The sequence below is a fragment of the Motacilla alba genome, chromosome 1A (assembly GCF_015832195.1).
Source record: "Motacilla alba alba isolate MOTALB_02 chromosome 1A, Motacilla_alba_V1.0_pri, whole genome shotgun sequence".
NCBI classification, from domain to species: Eukaryota; Metazoa; Chordata; class Aves; order Passeriformes; family Motacillidae; genus Motacilla; species Motacilla alba.
In genome coordinates, this window is record NC_052031.1 from 45,785,656 (window position 1) to 45,806,849 (window position 21,194).

Below are 21,194 nucleotides of genomic sequence, written 5' to 3' on the forward strand. Positions count from 1 at the left end.
TACACTCCATGAAATTCAGATGAAGAGCTCTGATTAGGATATACTCTCTTTTGCAATACCTAAGTAACACCACAAGAACTTGTGATAAAGACCAATGAGATCCCCCAGTGAAATGGAAGTTCACAGATCTACAAGAAATTATTTCTAAGTATTTTCATTCTCATTGGTCTTACCATTTAGCTGAAAAGACAGTTCTCTAGATGAGTAATTTACCTACAACAATTCTGAAACTTATTATGCAGTAGATGGGTTATTTGGAGTTTATATCCCTGTTCTTCTTTTCTTTCAGGACAAATGCCAGTCTCAGAGACACAGTGCCTTCCCCTTTCTTTGCAGGCACTCAGCTTATCCAGGAAATGAAGAAGCAAGCAGAATGGTGCATATGCTAGGAATAGCTAACTGAAGGAAATAAATGTGAACATGAATCTTCTGGTCTCTACATCAAAGAATATTCTTGGCTGCCTTTCAGAGCGAATAACAAAATTTTATGTAGCCATTTTGTTCTCATAATACATTTATTCTCAGAATACAGTGGCATACGCTGAGTCATATATGGAATTTCTGAGTCTGAACATCACCTTTGTTCTCTGTGTACAGCAATTTCTTGTTCTAAAAGAACACTGTTTTAATGAGAAGTACATATGATTAGATTTGCAAAGGCTGATAAAGATAAAAGTAATTTGTATAATCAAAACATAAGGAAGCTTAGACCACATTAGGAAAATTAAGGGTATTTGTTCAGTGTTTTCTGTAAATCAGATTTACCTGTTTCAAGCAAGATGCGTACTACCTCCACCTTTCCAAACAGGGCTGCTTCATGTAGGGCACTTCCTTTTTCTGTCTAGAAAAGAAATATTGTGACATTTAAAATACCAATTAATCTTTCTGTAAAGAACACACTTGGAAAATAAATATTTATTTTCACCCCTCCATTTTACCTATACATTAAAAACATGGAATAGGTAAGAATAAATACTAGAATACAAGATTTTTTTATTATTACTCAAGACAAAACCAAAAATGCTATCAGTTCTTCTGTAAAATTAATAACTTAATAACAATTAATTGTAATATTAATAAATTAATAACATAAGAAAATACATTAGGAATGGAATATAGCTCCCTGTTAACAAGCCTGTGTTTATGTAAAATTTCTAAACTCCTATTACAGGCAGTGAAAATCTAGTTAACACAGCTCTTCAGCAGAGTCAGACAGTTTATGTGTGGACATCTACAATTAGATGTTTTAATGTGAAACTGGATCACACCCTAGAAGGTCAATTCAGTTATATGGTGAGTGATGCCCTGGGATATTCTGGTGTCCAGCTGCTGGTCCAGTTGATGTACACATTTGATCTGCCTCACATCTGCCCTATACAGATGCCTTGAATACCCTAAGGCACCCCCAACAGCTTTAGATGTCTATGTTCATGTCATTTGAATTCTAACTTAGATGTCTGTGAACTTGATTTTGCAGATTTTTTTGACACAAAATTCTTTGTGATCAGACTTTTGCTCAAATAAAATTTACAGTACTGAAAAACACGCTATGTCTCTTAACAAGCTACTTTTCTTATTATTTTATACTGCTGTTACTGAAAAATCTGAACAGAATAACTTTCCATCCAACAGCATTAGCTAGAGGACTACTAGATCTCCCTGACTTACCTACTTTTTTTTGACAGTAAATTAGATTTTGAAATTTATTTGTGACAAACAATAAAGTTTTTGCTGCTTGAATTTATTTTTTCTATACTTTATCCAAGTCATACTTGCTATGGTAGAAAGACCTTAAAGATACACACATAAAAAAACCCAATTCTGAAATAAAATCGTAATTCATTATTAATTAATTGTGTCGGAATGCACCAGAGTTACAGCAGTGCAATGAAAGGATATTTATAAGTAATCAGAGATCCTGAGCTAGGATGTGAGCACATTGTAAGTGCACATATGTTCTACTACTGCTTAGTAAATGAAGGTAAAAAGTAGAGCATGCCTAATGACATCTACATCCTGCACACCACTTATACTAACAGCATAACAGAGAGAAGAAAGTCAGTAAGAGAATATACATATGAAACACATATCTCAAAACAACTTCTAGTATTTCCATTTTCAGAAGCAATCCAGTTGAACATTCCCAGGTTTATATGGAACAAGAAGACTAAATATTCAAATTTACTTAGAGATGGTTTCAGACTCCTTTACTCAAAAAATATCTTCAGGATATTTCCAGTTAGTGCAATTTACTTCAAAATGGGATAACTCAGCAACAACAGTGCAACCTCAGAAGTACACACAGAGATTAATGTGCAGCTCAGAAATTTCTGGGAATAAGAAAAGTTCTCAGAGAAGTCACTGATTATTACGGTTCTCATTACTGAAAGAGGCTTGACATCAGCAATCTTGAAAGAAATCTATTATCCTCTTGGTGTCATATCAGATTTCCTTTGGATTGGTCACTTACTGGCATGACTATTGAGTGGACTATTGGGTACTATTAAGATAGAGCTCTCTGTCATGGAGGAGGAGTATTAACAGCAGGTCAAGGGAGGTGGCTCCCCTTCTGCTCACTGCTGGTGGGTCCACACCCAAAATGCTCTGTTCAGTTTTGGGCTCTCCAGCACAAGATGAAGATGAAGCTACTAGAGAGAAACACTAAAATTGTTAAGAGACTGGAGCATCTCTTCTATGAGAAAAGGCAGAGAGAGCTGGGACAGTTCAGCCTAGACAAATGAAGGCGTACAGTGGATCTCATCAATGTGTACAAATATCTGAAGGGAGGGTATAAAGAAGTCTAAGCCAGGCTTGGTCATGTCCCGTGACAGAAAATATATAATGGAGAAAAACTGAAACATAGTAAACACAGTAGGTTCTGTTTGAACGTAGGATTTTTTTTTTTTTTTTTTGTATTTTTTTTTTCCTTTGCCGGCAACTGAGCCCTGGTACTGGTAGAGGTTGAAAAGGGGGAGTTGGACCTGATGACCTCCAGAGTTCCCTCCCAATCTCAACCATGCTCTGATTCTGCCAAGGATAAGAATTAGTGATGTAAATATCATTAGTGATGTATATACCAACAATGAAATCCACAGAGGTTCAACTGTCAGAAGAAGCTAGAGCACTAAATTTTATTTCTATGAGATTGAACCGCAAAGATGAAAACCAGTTGCACCTTGACTAAAATTGTAGATATCACTCTGTACTAATAAGGATCCTTGTTTAATGGAAAAAATGGGCTACATTAGTGACAACCATACCATGATCTGAGACTAAGAAATATCAATCTTCTGGCATACTGAATCAACAGCTTTGAGGAGAAGGAATAGGATTTATCCTCTGATTACCCAGTTAAAGGGTGAAAAGGATCATGATATGATAATTGGCATGGGCAGCAGTCTTTCTGTTCATCAAAATTCCCCACTGGAGGAAAGGCAAGCAAAATTTTCCTTGATGAAAGCACACATCTTGTAAGAAATTGAATTAAAACTAACAGGAGAAGAACTTCCTGTAGATGTGTAAGGCAAACAAATCTATCTGGGGGCAACCTAAGAACCAGAAGATAGTTCTGCTATGCATAAAGGGAGTACATGAACTTAATCCACCTTTACACATCTAATTCATAGAGCTGGGACAGGAATCCAAACTTAAATGCCATTTTTTTTCCCATATATACTTTCTTGCTTCTTAGACTCTTCTACCATGATATTTCCTGTCACATCAGAACATGATCCTAAAATGCTTTATAGACATTCCACACTGCCCTGCATTCTAGGGCAATCTGTGCTTCATAACTCTGAGCTATCAGAAAACAGTAATGAATGTCACATCCCAGAAATGAGATATATATTATGAACAATTTGTTCAAAAGAGGAATTTAAAAGGCACACCACATAAACAGTGCAAGGATCTGTATACTACAAAGATGATTTCCTGAACAAGAGGGGAAATATTACCATGAAACTGAACTAAAACCAATCTGAGAATATGGAGATTGAAAGCACACTTGTAAGATGCAGACGTGTAATCCTGCATAAGATGTCATGGAGATGAATGCTGACACAAATCTTAAAAGCCCCAGGCAAGATTTCATGGTAATAGTGAATAACTAACAAGTGAATCAGATCCCTCGACCCAAAAACTATCCAGAAGGCAGAAATGCCCTTGTTACCAGACAGTTCAGTCACAAAACTCTGCTTTAACTTAGAGGGAATGCTGAACCTCAGGATGAACAGGGCCAAGAGAAATTCAGACTGGCCAAGTAGATGTATCTCTCTTTCAAAATGTACATGTGGCTTACTACTTGAAGGTAGAAGTTCAGAATGTTTTATTCTTGTGCATTAAAGCATTTACATAAATCACAAGGATTAAAAAATATAGTTGTAAGTAATTTCTATATATTATTTAAGATGTCCTAGAACTTTTAGGTAGCTCTTTTTCACTTACAACAGTGTGCTTGTGCACCAATACATTCTTCTTGTCTATACTACAGCAAGTGAGCTTAAGATTTATAGACAATTTTCACTGCTTTACTTCCTGAAACTTTCATTGCCTTGGATCATATTTTCCTGGCAAAGTAAACACTACCATTATATTTGGAAAGTCTTTCCCAGTGATACTTAATACATAAACTGCTGGCAATTTTTCATGAACAAAGTGAGCTAAAGTCTGCTTGAGTTTGCACCAATGGATAATATATTGACTCTCTGGCATAAGTCTTCTGCATATGAAATACAGAGAACTGGACCACAAATTGTACTAAACATCTAATAAAACAGTCCCTGACCCTGCGTACTACTAAATACAGATACAATGTCACAGCTGGGCACATGAACCAAGATAGGACAGGGGGACACTGTCAATAGGCACACCAGAATACCCAGGACAACTTGGCATACAATTTGCAGGCTCACAGAGAAGCATCATGGGTTTTAATAATTACAGATTTTCTTTTAATCATGTAAATACGCAAGAGCTTGTAATTAGGTCACTTGTCTAGTCCTTATTCATAGGTAGTTTGCTATAGTTCTGACATGGATTTCAGACAGAATCTGAAGGACAGAATGTAGCTTTGCAAATTCATTCACAGAATATCCTCCAAATACAGTGAGAGCAAAAAGGAAGGGGCACAGCTTTTGGCAGAACTACCAGTGATAAGCATTGGAAATTGCCATCATTATTGGAACAGACAGGGAAGGCAAATAGAGATAGATGAAAGTTGGATAAACAGAAAAGGCCAGGATTTTAGGGTGTTTATAATTATTAAACTACTGTTTACATGAAACACACTGAACTGTGCAGTGTCTTAATTTACTGAAGGCCCAGAGACTATCACTCGATCAAAACGTGTGTATTTTTCATATATTTCCATTTAAATGAAAACTTCAAAGCATAAAAAGAGGAACCAGATTTGTATTGCCCACTCTTAAATAATTCCACATTGAAGGATATTGGATAGACCTGGGAAATTAATAAAATGTGTGATTAATGAAATAAAAAATTAAATGCTCTTTTATTAGTCCAAATTTTTGATGTGATTTAAAGTGTGCAGGGAGTAAATAAGAGAAAGATAAGATGGCTAAAGTAAACTTCCAATTTAAACAAATACATCTTTACAACTACAGAGTGATACAAGACAGGCTACTCCTATTATCATCTCTAAAAGTCTTTATGGTAACAAACTGAATTTATTTAACATGTTTAAATGTGTGCAGAATTGTTTACCATGTAAGATTTTACTTTGTAAATTGTTCTTTCCCAACAGTGATGCAGATCAATTTAATTAATAACAAAATAGTTGAGTTTAGTTTTAAGTGACAGGCAGATATTTTGTGCTCTCCTCAGTTTAATAAGCTGGCAGTAATCATCAACAGAATTTTTCAGAAGCTACAGAAGTAATAAGTTAATAGTAGGTACAGAGCCAAATTACCAATATGTTAAGATGCTGAATGAAAAGGAACATATTGATAAAGAATATGTATACCAGCAAGAAAATAAATAAATGATATTTCGTTATGGCAAGTGGGATAAAATCCTAAGAAACAAGACAACCTAGTGAAAAAAAATCTCTCTGCCTCTAAATAAGTACAAGAAAAAAACCTAAGATAATAAATTACTTAAAAGCAATTAGAGTAAAAAAATTAAAAACAAGTAAGCCCTATAATTTTAGTGTAGATGTCAAAGAGATCACCATTACTAAAAGAATCTTTCATTTCTTAAATGATTGCAGCTACTGTATTTTTTAAAGACTAGTGAAAAATTTTTAGTATACCTATGGATAAAAATGGCTTAGGAGTATCCACAGTAGTGCTAAAATTATCTAGATTACATAAGAGGAAGAAGACATTTCATAAAAGCATTGTGTAATATTTTGCCCTCATGTAACCATCAGTTTGTAAGTTGCCATGACAGAGACTATTTTCCTTCAATTATTTTATTTTTTAAATATCAATTCAGGCACCAGTTTCTTTCAGAATTTCTCCTCATTCTTTTGCTAGAGATAAAAGAGCAATTATACATTCAGAAATATGCATTTGAAAGTTCTATGTTGCTGTAGCATTAAACTTTTCTAAGTTACTGAAGATGTAGTAATAGAAAGGAAAGACAAAAAATGAGCTGTTTTTATTAACCTTTGCAAGTGTCTCTTTTCCTAGTAAAGAAAATCAAAATCAAATTAAATTGAAAGCCTGATGGGCGGCAAATTCACAAGCAAACAAATCACACAAAAGGGTTTCACTTTAAAATAGTTTGAACCAAGTATCAACTCTAACTCAAAACATGTGAGAAATAATAAAAGTAGTAAAACAATTTTACCACATTTTGCTATGGAAGGCACTGGAGAATAACATCCACTTCTAATCTTAAAATACACTAGTATTTTCTGATTTGCTTTGTTGCTTATTTTTTTAACCTATCTTTTCTTCCCCTCTTCACATTCTTTTTCTCAAAAGCTGAAAAACATGATCTTGATGAAAGAATCCAGAAATAAAAGTGCGTGGAATCCAGGTCCAATCTTTCTATATAAAAGAGAATTTTGTGTAGAAAGGAGTTTAATTAAATGCACCTAAAGCTTAAAATGGATATAAATTTTAATCAAAGCTTAGACAAAGTTTGCAAGATTTGTTCACAGATTCACAGAATCTTCTGAGGTGGAAGTGACCCAGAAGGATCAAGTCCAACTCTAAAGTGAATGCCCATACAGAGACTGAATCCACAACTTTGGTGTTTTTATCAGCAGGCTCTAACCAACTGCTAAGTGGTAGAAAATGTCTGAATGTGACTCTAAAGTAAATGTAATTATGTTTGGTTGGTTGCTTGCTTTATCTGAAACTAGATATAAACCTGAAACAACTTTAATTCAAAGCATATTTTATACCGTGAGAGAGAGAAAGCAAGGAAGTTACTCCATTTAAGAAGATTAAATCGGCTCTACCACAAACATGGTGCCATCAATCAAATCAAGAGAAATCTTAGGATTGAGGCAACATTTCAGAACACATAACAAAATCCAGTCCTCCGTAGTTAAAATGCCTGGACACCTTCCAGCACAAAGAACTGAACAGAAAATTCACTGCTGCTGTACCTTGTGCCTCTTCCCATCTATGTCTATTTTATTTAAAGTTACCCCTTTAACATCCTTATAACTTACTGGACATAAAACTAGATGCACCAAAGAGCTGACAGGTTGGAGTCAGTAGCTGGGAGAGTGTATTGCTATAGAATTTTCTCTTAGATTTATACAACAATTGTTTAGAAATACAGAAAATCAAAATTGTTATTACTTAGTAACTTGAGTTTTAATGGAATAATTATAGGAAAAGGAGCTCTCAGTGAAACACTGTTTTAGACTGCTGTGACCACGCAGGGCCATAGCTTTAGAAAATCAGCTTACAACCTTTACAGCTACTGTTGTAGATAACATATTTATATACACCTACATGAATGCTTGATATGACTTGTGTATCTACAAGTTTCAAGACAACATTACAACATGCACTCAGCTTTGAAGATATGTATCTTTCTTGAGTTATCCCTTTTAACACATTGAGTTGTAATAAATAAAGCTGAGTTATGTATCACCTTGCAGCATTTCCAACAAAGTAAATGCAAATGTATTTTAAAGAAAAAAATGTAAGAAGTAATTTCATTTAAATCATAGTCTAATGGAGAGGGAAGGAAGGAAAGGAAGGAAAGGGAGGGAGGAAGGAAGGGAGGAAGGGAGGAATTACACACTAACTTGGCAGCTGACATCCATTCCAGCCTCCAGAAGCACCTGTACGACAGCTTTGTGGCCATTACGAGCAGCAAGATGCAAAGGAGTGTGTTTTCTTGTATTACAGTTCATCAGATTTGGATAGGCTTTGATGATCATTTTCACAACGCGCAGACGTCCATAAAGTGCTGCCAGATCCAGAGGTGTTTCCAGTTTGTTGTTTCTTATTGTGGGGTCTGTCAGCTCTTCTAGCAGAACAGCAACAACTTCTGAATGACCATACTGAGCTGCACAATGCAGTGCTGTTTCATTTTCATTGTTCTGTTAAAAAATTCAAAAGCTTCAGAAATTCATGTTTAATCCACAACAGAAATGCTCAGCTTCTATAAATTGCTTCCGTGAGATCACTACAGAGGCAGAGATTGTAACATAATGTATGGTAATATATGTTAAATGCTTCAAAATTACTCCGCTGAAATTTTAATAATAACACATTAATACTTCAGCTTGCCACTCTCAAGCAGATGAGCTCCCTATGTGCCTACATTGCTCCCAATCCACTTTAACAACATGCCCCTCAAAACCTTGTAGCTCATGATATGCCAAAATCTGTAACCTTCTTTGATTCAACTGTTCCTGAAATTATGATTGAGTCCTTCTCTCAAAAATACTCTGACAGTGAAGTCTCTCTTCTTGATTTTGCTGGTTTTATACCATAGCAGTTTGTTATTAGAGAAATGGAATTATGGAGTAAAACTGTGCAGTGCAAATATATCAGGCACAAGGTTAGTTTCATTTATCACTATAAAAATTTACTATCCAGACAACAATTAAAACTCAGAAGAAGACAAAATAGCACCTATACAAAGACTTAGCAAATCACTTAAGCAGTTGGTCTTCTCAGGACTCCAGAGAGAGGTATCTATGTGTTTTAGGGTACATGAGTATGTGTATGCTCACAAACCGGTATGTGAACAGGTTTTTGCTTCATAAAGCAATGCCCTCCAAGTGTTTCCCAAAATATTACTCAATAAGCTTAATAATAAATATTGAGAATAAGCATTATATTTTTAATTGTTCCCTTCCAATTCTGTCTGTATACTTGCAACACCAAAGAGACAAATAACTTCTAGCAAAGACAAAGGAAATAGTTTATCGAGCTCTCTGAATTCTATATGTCATCTATATTTTTAATATATCATATGCAGACTTTACAAAGCTTTAAAATACACTTGACACCGTAAATTGTAGAAGTATATGCACTGACTGCCTCTTCTGATAAATTATTTATAAAATGTAACAGTTTAGGAATATTGTAAAAGTACAAAATCAATAAGCTAATGTGCTATAAAAAGATTAAGATTAATTTAAATTCAGAAAAGATACTAAAGAAGGGTAGAGATATCATACTAAAGGAAGAAAAAGCAGCAAATCTGAATCTATAGTTCTCTTTTTCCAGGAGACAGCTGAAGAAAGTTCAGGTGACAGAGAACTGAAAATAGAAAAAAAAACAACAATTGTCTTTAAAAAGACAGAGTCAGAGATTCAGAGAAATGAGGCTTTGGACTCTTACTCAAAAACTAGCTAGGATAAGAATATTCATGTTGCACAGTAAAAACTAGAAAGGAGGAAAAGGGACTTTTTTTTTTTTTTTGGTAATGATGTTTCTAATTCTGTAACCAAGAACTCAACTCTTGGGTTTGTGGTTTTGCTGTCATTTTCATCTCTTGCAATCTAAGATGACTCAGATGAACTTGGGAAATAGAAGAGACAGATCAATACATTCAGGTAAATCAATGCTGCTGTCAAACTCATGGGTGTCTGAAACACTACACAAGATCCGAGACTGGAGTATGTTTCCTGCTAAACTGCAACATAGAGGCTGCAGAAGATCCAGGTGGAAAAAGCTTCCACTGGCAGACATGGCTTGATGTCTAGTAAGTATTTAAATCATTGTGCATTATTCAGACCACCATGTGGGCTTTCTTTATTACACAGACCAGAAATTCAGATTAAAATATATAGACTGTCACAATACTACACTGCTGCAATGTTCTTCTAATATATCTTTAAACTGGACCAAGCAAAGCAATTTTCTTATGTACAATTGTACACCCACAAATCACAAGCACAGTTTATTAAAATTAATTCTTAAATTTTCAATATTTCATGGACAGCTAGATGAACAGGCGATTGCAGCCTGATTTTGTGTACAATTAAGTATGAACATCAGATAATTGCACACAAAATGGAGAATCGTGGTAATTTTGCCTACAGTTACTGTATTCATATGTCCAATGGCCATAGTTACACAAAGAAGTTATATGTATAACTATATTGGCATTCTGGAAGGTAAATAACAAAATACATGTTTACAATTAAATATCTGTCCAATATCTGCTTATGTCTGAGGGTTTTTTCAAGAACTTATGGAAGTACTAATTGAACTATTTCAAATCTTGCGCCAATGATGCTAATACTGTAGCGTAAAAGTATTCTGAGTAAATTTTCAAAGAAACAAAAATTAAATTTACTGTGGCCCTTTTCTCAAAATGTGATTGACAGATCCAGGCACATAGAGATCAAACAGTGTAAGTCACTACTGCTGAGCAGCAAACCGGAGTCTGCTCCCTCTGGATAAAGAATATCCAGCTGAATTTTCACACACAGGCATATTGAAAAGAAAAGGTGCATTTTAAGATGTAAATTGTTGAACATTCTTCTATGGTTTTTATTTGCCAAATAAAAGCTACATTTCAGTTCAAGACCAATTGAACTGATACAAAATTATGAAGAGCTACATATCACTGAAATAAAGCAGAAGAATGCAACCTGGGCAAACATGATAATTAAATTACCTACCTATATGCTTTCAGAACAAGCATTGTACATATTGTGTTATCAGAGCTGAGAGGTACTATCTAATTAAAACTTGATAGTAAAACATTCTTCCTTCTTCAAAGTGTAAATGAATAATTTCAATTCAGGTAGAGAAGACAAAATTATTTTTACCCTTCAAAGAGTAAATTAAAACTTGTTTAACTGCCCTCTAAATTTATCTACTCTGACAATTTAGTACTACTTATATAAATTAGCTTAGAATGGAGAGGAAAGGAGAGGAGACTATTGATTTTAAGGTCATTTGTCTTCATATCTCTAAAGTCACATACTGTTTTGAAGCAGTATTTTAAAAATGAAAAAAAATTGTTCAAGAAATTGGCAACATTTTAGTGCTGTTGCCTGTATTTTCAGTTCCAAGGATAAACAATTGTTTCTGCAGTACAGAAAGTTTATGTGTTAACAGTCATTGCAATGAGCAAGTGATCTGCTAAAAAATATCTGCATGCAAATTACCATTCTGTAATTAGAGCTTCAAATTTGATATCCAAGGGCTAAATAATACATCTAGTGCTGAAGAAAAAGACTAGAATCCTTCAGCAACTTCAAGACACATTCTACACCTGAATGGCTCTAGAAAAAGAAAGATTGAGAAATAAGAACCAAGTAAAGACATACAAAATGTAAGGTAAAAAGAGTAGACCAAAATTATAGAAGCACAGTATTTTTTAAAAAGTCTCTAATACTCATGAATAATAATATTTTTTGTCAAGTAGTTCCTCTTATGGTCTAAAGGACCTTGTTCAGAAATAAAGAAAGCATTCCTTGATTCAGTTTTTAACCTTTTTTAAATTTTCTTCATTATTTGTTACAAGTGTTACTTCACGGGCAAGATCCTGACCTTTTGTAGCCTTTCTCTGAATCTCTTCTCTTCCACATACAGCCAGAACTCAGGCTGGAGGGGCTGCAAACTGAACTGTGCCTTCAGAGCCCTGCATCTCACCAGTATTTGCAGGCTGTGCTACATCATTTAGCTGCTAAGGAGGTGTGCCACTGCAAAATGTACAATATATCTTGAGGTCTATTCATTAGAGCAAATACATTATAGAGACAGTTAGTGTAGCTTGGCAGTCTGATAGTGAAGAAGTGCAGGAAGTATCAAGAGAATGAATGGCTATCATGAATATTATATAGTCCCTTGTGAAGCAACCATTAAACCGTGGGTAAATTCAGGACATTTATTGTATAGTTGTGAAGTCGTTTTTTTTTACCAAGCAAGTTTTAAATCTCCTAAAGTCCATGCAAGTACTGTACAAGCAATAATAACTCAAGTACTGATTTAACAGATCTTTCCAAAGGATGCTCAACTCCTTTTTCTATCACTGTGTTTTGATGCTGGACTTGAAAAAGGAGACTTCCTAAATCACTGAGCCATTTCTTTGTCACATAATCCCAAAGTAAAGTAAGTGAACAGGACATTTGTTCACAAGACATTAAAAGCTTTTTGCTATTTTCTCAGTTATAAAATGAGAATTTAAGTTTAAATTAAAGAAGGAGGGAACAATGGGGGATTCTGGTGGGAGATTCTGGAAACACCCATCTATATGCTGAATATACTCAAAAGTAGTCAACTAGAAGAAAAACAATTCAAAAATAAGGCTTTAATAATGAAATAATTAAATAGAGAAAAAAGGAGTGAAGACATATATGCAAGACATAGAAAGGAATGACCTCAGGATGGTCTTATGTATTAAATCAGGAAGACAGTTTCCTGAGAAGTTCCACCAAGAAGTTAATAACTCTGAAAAAATAAAGGGAGTTTGTCTGCAAGTTACTCAGTGTGAATTTAAATCAAATCTACTGACTTCCCATTGAAATTCACTTTTACTTATGTAAACATCATAAAAAAGTAATGTAATATGGTTGACTGTGAAAAACTTTTTTTCTAACTTCTTGTTGCAATTGGCTTAAATCAGAAAGATTGCCTGTGCACATTTTTGTCTTTTTAAAGTAAGTATGGTAAGAGCTGCAAGGGAAACTCTGGAAACTCTGAAATTCATACACTAGTATCAAATTAATTGAGGGATAAAATCAAATGCAGATTTTGAAAAATATTGGGTTTGCAGGCTATTTTGGAACTGAATTGAACTTCTGGAAGTCCACAAGGTGTCACTGAGAGAAGTCTGTGTTTCATTTGGATGATCTGGTGAAGTTCGCAAATATGTCAAAATTTACGTGTTTATATCATATGAACACATCCTGGACTCTTTCTTCATATTTCAGAAGAATTGTTGAATAGTTTTAAAGAAATGTGGGTGGGTTTTGTGGCAATTACAATGTGATGCACAGGCAAATTCTACAGCACACTGAATCCATAAAAATTTCAGAAGTGTTCACATTTTTTCCTGTAAATTTTTCACAATTCATATTCAGTATATATATGTATGTATGATTGGAATCTATTTTATTCATATTTAATAAGATATTTATCCCTGATGTTTTTCACATTTTTTTCCTGAAAAAACCCAAACACTGCATATTGACCTGCATATGGCTGTTATTAACCATTTTTTCTTAAATTAGGATTTGTTATCAATTATGCAATCTTATGATGAAATTTGCTACAATAAATGTTTTAGCTATCCAGATGTGTTTTACAGAAATAAACTGTAAGTAGTTTGACTGTTAACAGCACACCTTTTTGTTTTATTATCAATTAACAAATCTTGATCTCATACTATTTTAATTCAGTTTATAATTTATGTAATTTTAAATCTTCAATGAAGTTAAACATTTTTGCAATGTCACCATATTTTGTGATTTAAAACATACACCATGCCTGTCAACTAAGACTCCTACATTAAACAGTGATAGAATTCTTCATACATAATTGTTATGCTCTAACTATTCTCTGTGTGTAGAGCTGCCAGTCTGCATTCCACCACCCCCATGATATAATTGTCATTCAACTGTTTGTCTCTTTACTGTTTGTTCCAATTTTATGTAATAGGAACAGCAGGGGGCATTCAGAGCTTTAGATGCTGGATATGGCTGCATATGATGCTACTTAAATGCATTTTGAAAGTGTAGAATGCAGCTTGAAAAATTTACAATACACCCTATAAAATTCATTATTTCATCTAATATACATTTATGCACCATGAACTTGTCATTTATTTCTTTCAGTCATCCATTGCTTTCCCATAAGTTTTTAGAAGCATTTCTTTCACATATAATTTCAGATAAATTAAAATAAACATGTATTACAAATAAGTTGCAATAATTTTTAAATCATGAACAAAATAATTTTCTTAAAATGCAAACAATTACATCTTAATGTGATCCTTGAAAAAAAAAAAAACAAAAAACAACAATAACAAAACAGAGGAAAAAAGTCTGACTTGAGTGCACTATTTGCTGTGGTGAAAAGTTTTAATGAAAAATGGCTGGCCTTATCTCCAGCTCTCAGAAGAAAAAGGAAAGAAAAGCAGTCCAGGATTTGTTACAAGCCATAGCTTCAGCTCCAGAGAGAAGTTACGAGAGCTTTGAAGAATCACCTGCCTTACAGAGCCTATCTGCAAATAAGCAAAGGCCTCAGAACCCTACAGGCTCATGGGAATGCACAACAGGTGTTAGGGTGAGGATGCCTCTCAGGTGTTATTTGAGGATACGTGGGTGGAGGTGGCTCTGCAACAACAGGACATCCCCTTTCTGGGATACAGAAGATATCCTCCTGCACAGAGTGCTAATTAGCAGGGAGAAGTAGGTGCCAGCAAAGTAGCCCACATACTAAACCTGGCCATTGTCTAGAGTGGAACACCAAGGAATTTACAAGATCAGAAAAGCTCTGTATACATGAGTTTAACTTCAAAGTTTAATGTGATCAAGATGCCCTTAAAAGACTTAAGATGCAACATTTCTTGTGAGGATTGCTCACACATTTCCTATAATAAGGTTTTTGGGTTAAATGCATAAACGGGAGGACATCTGAGGACCTCTTTTGAGTCAGTGGGGTTTAGAAGTATCAGCTGTATCCCTGCTTATTTGCTCCAGTGATCAAACCAGATACAGCACACATAATCAAGTCTAACAATATTTTAGAAGTCTGGGGGTATATGTGGGATTAGGGAGAAGTAGGTTTGAATTTACATTTCTCTTTCTGATCTCACTGAAATATCTTTTTGACTCTCACCCTCTCTGAAGTTCCTACACAGCTTCCAGAATTCTGTCAGTAGAATATACGGAATGTCTTCAAGCAAATGTGTGACACACAATCCAATAGTTACTTTTTGTTTTGCTGCATAAATAAAACTGAAAAAACCTGTCCTTGAAAAATGGTAATCCTACAGTTCAGCTGGTTTCATCCTATATAAAACAACTGATGAGAATGAGAAAGTTGGAGAATTATGTTTATCTGGAACTGAAATCACAACATGACAAATTTTGAGTATTGTTTTTTTCTTGAATGTGCCAGAGTATTACAGGATATCCCAGAAGACTGTCACATGGACATATTTTATTGCTTTACTTTCCTATATTTCCTGCACTAATACTTGATATCCACATCTTAGTTATTGTACGGATTCTAATGGCTAGGTGTATAGCCTCGGATATCAAATAGATTACTCAAAGCATGGCATCTCACACTGGTTAAATGCTTGTAATCTAGGTCTCACATTTCTTATCATCTCACAGTTTGCCTTTTGGCCACACTACTGTAGGCACTGAAAAAACAATTTTTTAGATTGCACTTTGTCATTTGAGGTGCTGTGGGATGCCAGGTGGGACCATACCTGGACTTCTCCACTCACTCCACAAGGACCTGGAAATTCTGAGCACCCTTGGTCACACTCTCAGACCCATGCAGATGTCTCAGTTACTGCAGGGTCTCAGAAGATACTGCATTTCTGTGTTTGGACACCTGAATCCTCCTTTTAGTCATCTGGATAGCCCTGTTGGCTCCTGTGATTACACAGCCCAGACCTCTGTGGAACCAAAAGGTGCACATGCAGGCAATGCAGACATTACGGCTTAGATCTGAATTAGGATCTGACTCCCACCTTCACATTCCAAGTCTCTGACTACCCCGGCAAATGCAGTTGCTTAATGGTTACTATCTGCATTTCACAGCCTACTTCCAGTTCTTAAGCAGCTCAGCCTAGATGGTGTCAAATTTTAATCAGCTTCTTTCTATTTCTAAATACTAAGCCTATGAATGGACCACGGAAGAATAGACAGAAGAAACACAGAAGGTGTACCATATGTTTGACAGCAGAATGCAACATGCTTATACTGCCCTTACACACTATAATACTCATAATTTTTTCTTGGTCTTTTTATGTGTCCTTTCTGCTGCATGTGCATCCATGCAGTCCATCTGGTTTGTCATTTACCTCTGCATATCTGAATATTTACAGTACTCTTAAAATATACCATGGACATTAATTTTATCTCAAAGATTTTCAGGAACTTAATATCTAACAGAGTAAAAAAATACACAGTTTGTGCAAATTTACAACCATACAGAAAAGATGCAAAGTTGGAGTATGTCTTCATGTGATTTCTCTAAAACAAACAGGAGATTTTTCCACACTTTTTAAAACTAATGTTCTTTAAATCAGTGTCTAGTCAGAAGCAAGGTATCTGGTATGATTATAATGGAAAATTTTATCAATCTTGGAGAAGAAATTAGTGAAACAATGGAAAATAGACTTTTTTTAAACTTGTCTATAAATTGGTCAAACCCAAAGAATAGGTGGGTTTTTTTTCTGATGATGTACATAAATATTTTTTATCACTTCACCTGTTCATTCACTCTGGAGTGTGATGGTCCATGATGGATGAGAATCTTCACAATATCTACATCTCCTCTCCAAGCAGCCAAGTGAATAGGAAAGTAACCTTTATTATCTGCTACATTGGTTGATGCTTCATACTGAAGTAATTTGAGAACTATATCCCTGGAAAACAGGAGGTAAATCTCAAAATCATCAGGAAGCTAATTTTACTAAGTTTTTACATGAACATACATATGACCAATATTTTTATCCTGGAAAATAGAAAAAAAAAAAAACAACCCCTGTATTTCAAGCAAAACACCTACAAAAAGTGAAGACAAATAATTTCTGAACATTAAATAGACAGTGAAACAGAGAAAAAACTATTAATTGTAATTATTTTACTTCTTACAAATACCATCAACAACATTATCATCAGTTCTCTGAATCTGTTTTTTTCAATAGGATCACCTGGCCACAGAATCATTTTTAGACTTTGCCTGTACAGAACATGTGCATGTCCCTCAAGGCACTAAAGGCAGGGAAGTACTCTTGTCCCCATCACTGCTGAACTCTGGAGGCAGGATGACAAGAGGATAGTTTGATGCACACATTTCTTACCATAAGGCTTAAGTAATAGTCTTTCCTCTTCTTTATCTCAAAGTTAGTTAGGAAACAATTCATTGATTATCGTGCTAGATATATGAAATAACTTCTTCTATGTATAACTTCTATGAAATAACTGCTATTTTCATTTTCCACATTCAGCTGCCTTGTAGCAGTGAGGGGAAAAGTGACTTATTACCACTCTAATTCTCTTTATATTCCTTTTGGTGTGGCTTATTATACATTAAGTGAAAGATTAGCATAAGTTGGTGTATTGCATCCCTGATTTTTAAACAGTCTCCTGTACTTAACTTCAAAAGCTGAACTAGAAATCAGCTGTGTGGTATGATAACATTACCAAGTATGTCAGAAAGTAAATAAATTCTGTCTTACTGCTGCATTTGTAGTCTCATAGTTTGACACAGTCTGGCCTCCTTAGTTATTAAGCTAAGAGAATCTATGATCCAGTGTGGGCAGCTCTATGCACACTTTTTACAAATATGGAAACACTGACTTACTGATTTGGCTCAAAAAAAATTACTGAGGGGAGAGAACTCAATGTTATGACAAAAAATGACTACAAACTGACTACAAATTAAGACAGGAGACAAATCTAAGACCATTTTTCTTCCAACCTTCATGGAACCTTATTTAATCGCACATTGAAAGAAATACGTGGTGAGTTATGACGGAATATATCCAGCTCACAAGAAACTGCCAGTTGACTTCAAAACATACTGGAGTCATCACATCTAAGCTTTGAGGAAAATTTAAGCTGGATTTTGGTTCCTCCTGACAAGGTCAAATGCCATGAGAACAGCCAAAAAAGAGCAGGTCCACTACAGAAAGATTTCTGTTACACAGAAAGTTCCAGAAAAGTGACTCCTGAGGAAAACCTTTTAGTACACAAAGTTTGAGAGACTTCCCATTAAATAATAGTTTTGCAGTAAATCATCCAATGAGAGCTAGACATTCACAGCAGTTCCTTTGGAAGGAACACAAAACAAAGGAAGCATAAACAGAACTAAGTGGAAGAAAATCAGAAGAAAAGCTCTGCACAGATGAAATCCATAGATGAAAACATACAGGAATTTTCAGGAAGAGTCTATTGCGAGATTCAAGTTACAAAATAGAGCATACATCTCCTTCATCCTTCAAGAATGCCCTGACCCATCACACTTATCTAGGGTGAGTCTTTTTTAGTGCTCTGGCAGAACTTTTTCATTTTGTTCAGATACGTTTCAGAGAGGAGGAGACAAAGTCCTTAGCCCAGTAACATTACTGGGCTAAGTGAAATTACTTAGGGAGACTGAGATTCCAGTGCCTGCCCCAGATATTATTTAATTACTTATATAAAGCAGAATAGTTTCACAAGGAAAGAAAATGATCCCAGAATAACCAAGAAGGAAGGAATTCATTGCATTCAGTGACCAAACAAGGATTTGAACAATGGTGTCCAAGTATCCCAGCCACATATTAGGTTCTTACTTTTCTTCAAAAACTCTGAAATCTCTCACATTCAACAGAGTGTAAAGTGGTAAAAAATTAAAGTCCTGGAAGTTTTTAAAGGACAGGAACCTCTCCTAAGTGGGCAGATTCTTGTGTCAAATGAATGTATGCAATTTTGATTTTGAATATCAAATCTGAAAACTCAAATAGAGTGTAAAGTAATTTATTGGTTATTTATAATGACTAACAAAATTCAGACAACCAGGTATCTGTCCAATTCTCTTGCTGGCCATGCAAGCAAGATCAGTATAATGGCTTGGCTAACAGGTCCTGAAACCTTCATGATTCATCACAAAATACCTCTTGATGTATTTCAGTTTAATATAACAAGGTAAAATTGTGATGTCAGTTACTGCTACTTATCCTGCTGAGTGTGCAAGGGGTCATAGTAGAGAACACTAGACTTTTCAAAGGCTGTAGTTGTATCTGCTGCTGTACAGAAGTCCACATTTTTAAGTCCTCCCTGACCTTGGAATAAGTTTGGTCAACACTTTGTCTAAAATCATCATTTGGCTTTTGTGTGTTTTGGGACTTTATATTGCTAGGATTCACTTGAACCTCTGACAGTTTCAGTATTTATATAGCAATATTTTTAACTTTCTGTGTAACTATTACTGTACTGCTAGTATTAAATATACTAATCCTAGTTTTCACCTATTTAAAATCAGCAAACTTTGCAAGCCAATACTTGGGGTTTGGTCGGTCAAAAATTAGCAATACCACAAGAAACAATCCATAAATCATAAACAAAAATGCTGAATTTAACAGACCACTTTAAAAATTTAGACCTAATTATATGGAAGTAAAAATATATTAATGGAGGATTCTGAACCTTCCTACACAGCTGAAACTTTGGAAAATGCACAATATCTAGTTCAAGAGTTTACTTTATATATTTATTTAGAAAGAATATCCCATATTCATCAAAAGATTGATCCATCCTTAAGGAAACAGGCACTTTTCTAGAATACAATTGAAGATAAATGCTAAAGTTTTAATTTTTCCATAGAAGGATGCAAAAATTTTGCAATGAATAAGCTAAATAAATAATAGTTATATATCCATGTGTTATTTTATGGACAGTCCAAAATCACATTAAAATTCATGCTAATCACTCTTAATTTCCACTGGGTTTGGATCAACTCCTTGTCTCCCACAGAGGAGTTAACCAAAGCTTTATGTCAAAACTTTCTTTAGTGAAAATACCCTTTCCCCCCCTGCTTTCAAGTGTATAACTACTAAATATTCTTTCCATGTTACTTTTGCTTTGATAATGATTAATTTCTTCTGTTCTTTGTTTCACAAAACTGCTTCCTGAACTGTTCCTACTCTACACATATATACGTAAAGAAATATAACACGATATTTTCTGCTGTGATTTCCCAGCAATAAAAAGGCACTACAGACAAGACTAGCAGTAACAATGCTAAATTTCCCCAAAACTGAGGAAGAATTTGGAAGAAGCACTATAGAATCAATAGCTTTTAAACTACATTTCTCATTCATCACTACTACTTATTGATATTGATGACACTGTCAAAACATCTTATATTAATATATCCCATTTGGAAAGAAGGCTCTTGTAATAAGTCAAAATTTGCCAATTCTTGGTACAAATCTCAGAACTATGCTATATTTTCTTGCACTACACAGTTAAATATCACTCTACATAAAAACAAAATGTGAGGCACTTACTTGTGTCCGTTTAAAGCTGCATGATGTAAAGCAGTATAACCTGAACTGTCAGTGCAGTTTATGTTTGGTCCACGCCAGATGCTGCAAATAAAGCAAAATTGTGATGTTAATTTTTTGGCTTGGCAAGTACAGAAGTGTCAGAAATTTGATCTACAAATAATCTGAAGATCTCTGCAACAAATGTGATTAAACTTTAAAAGATGAATTACCTTGATATAAAGTTAAAATAGCAAGTGTCATCTTGATATCAATATAATTTATTTATAAAAATAATTTTACACATCCATCTTTATAAGAATCAAGAACTTTATATAGGGCAGACTCAAAGACTAATGACAGAACAGTAATTTCAATTAGAACTGTTCTCCCTCTATTACTCTGGTAATTACACTGAGGTTATCATCTGATTTTGTACTACTTTTCCACAAGTACTCATTGTCTTTAGGTCAATTAGTCTAGAACGAAACAAACATCAGATTAATGAGAATCAATCATATTGTTTAAAGGGGCAGGAATTTTTTTTCTTTTTTTACTTAAATTGATATTTTAGCTCCCAC

General features: G+C 34.6%; 1 protein-coding gene across 8 annotated transcripts in view; it reads right to left on the reverse strand.

Annotated features, from left to right (window-relative positions):
• ANKS1B (ankyrin repeat and sterile alpha motif domain containing 1B) overlaps window positions 1-21,194 on the reverse strand; it is a 407,552-nt gene that overhangs the window by 340,677 nt on the left and 45,681 nt on the right. For all 8 annotated transcript variants that reach the window (XM_038155524.1, XM_038155523.1, XM_038155513.1 and 5 more), the window contains exons 2-5: window positions 20,638-20,718; window positions 16,854-17,010; window positions 8,237-8,533; window positions 766-841 (exon numbers count right to left, since the gene is read on the reverse strand). In XM_038155524.1, coding sequence (XP_038011452.1) covers window positions 766-841; window positions 8,237-8,533; window positions 16,854-17,010; window positions 20,638-20,718 — 611 coding nt within the window. The remainder of the gene's footprint in view (window positions 1-765; window positions 842-8,236; window positions 8,534-16,853; window positions 17,011-20,637; window positions 20,719-21,194) is intronic.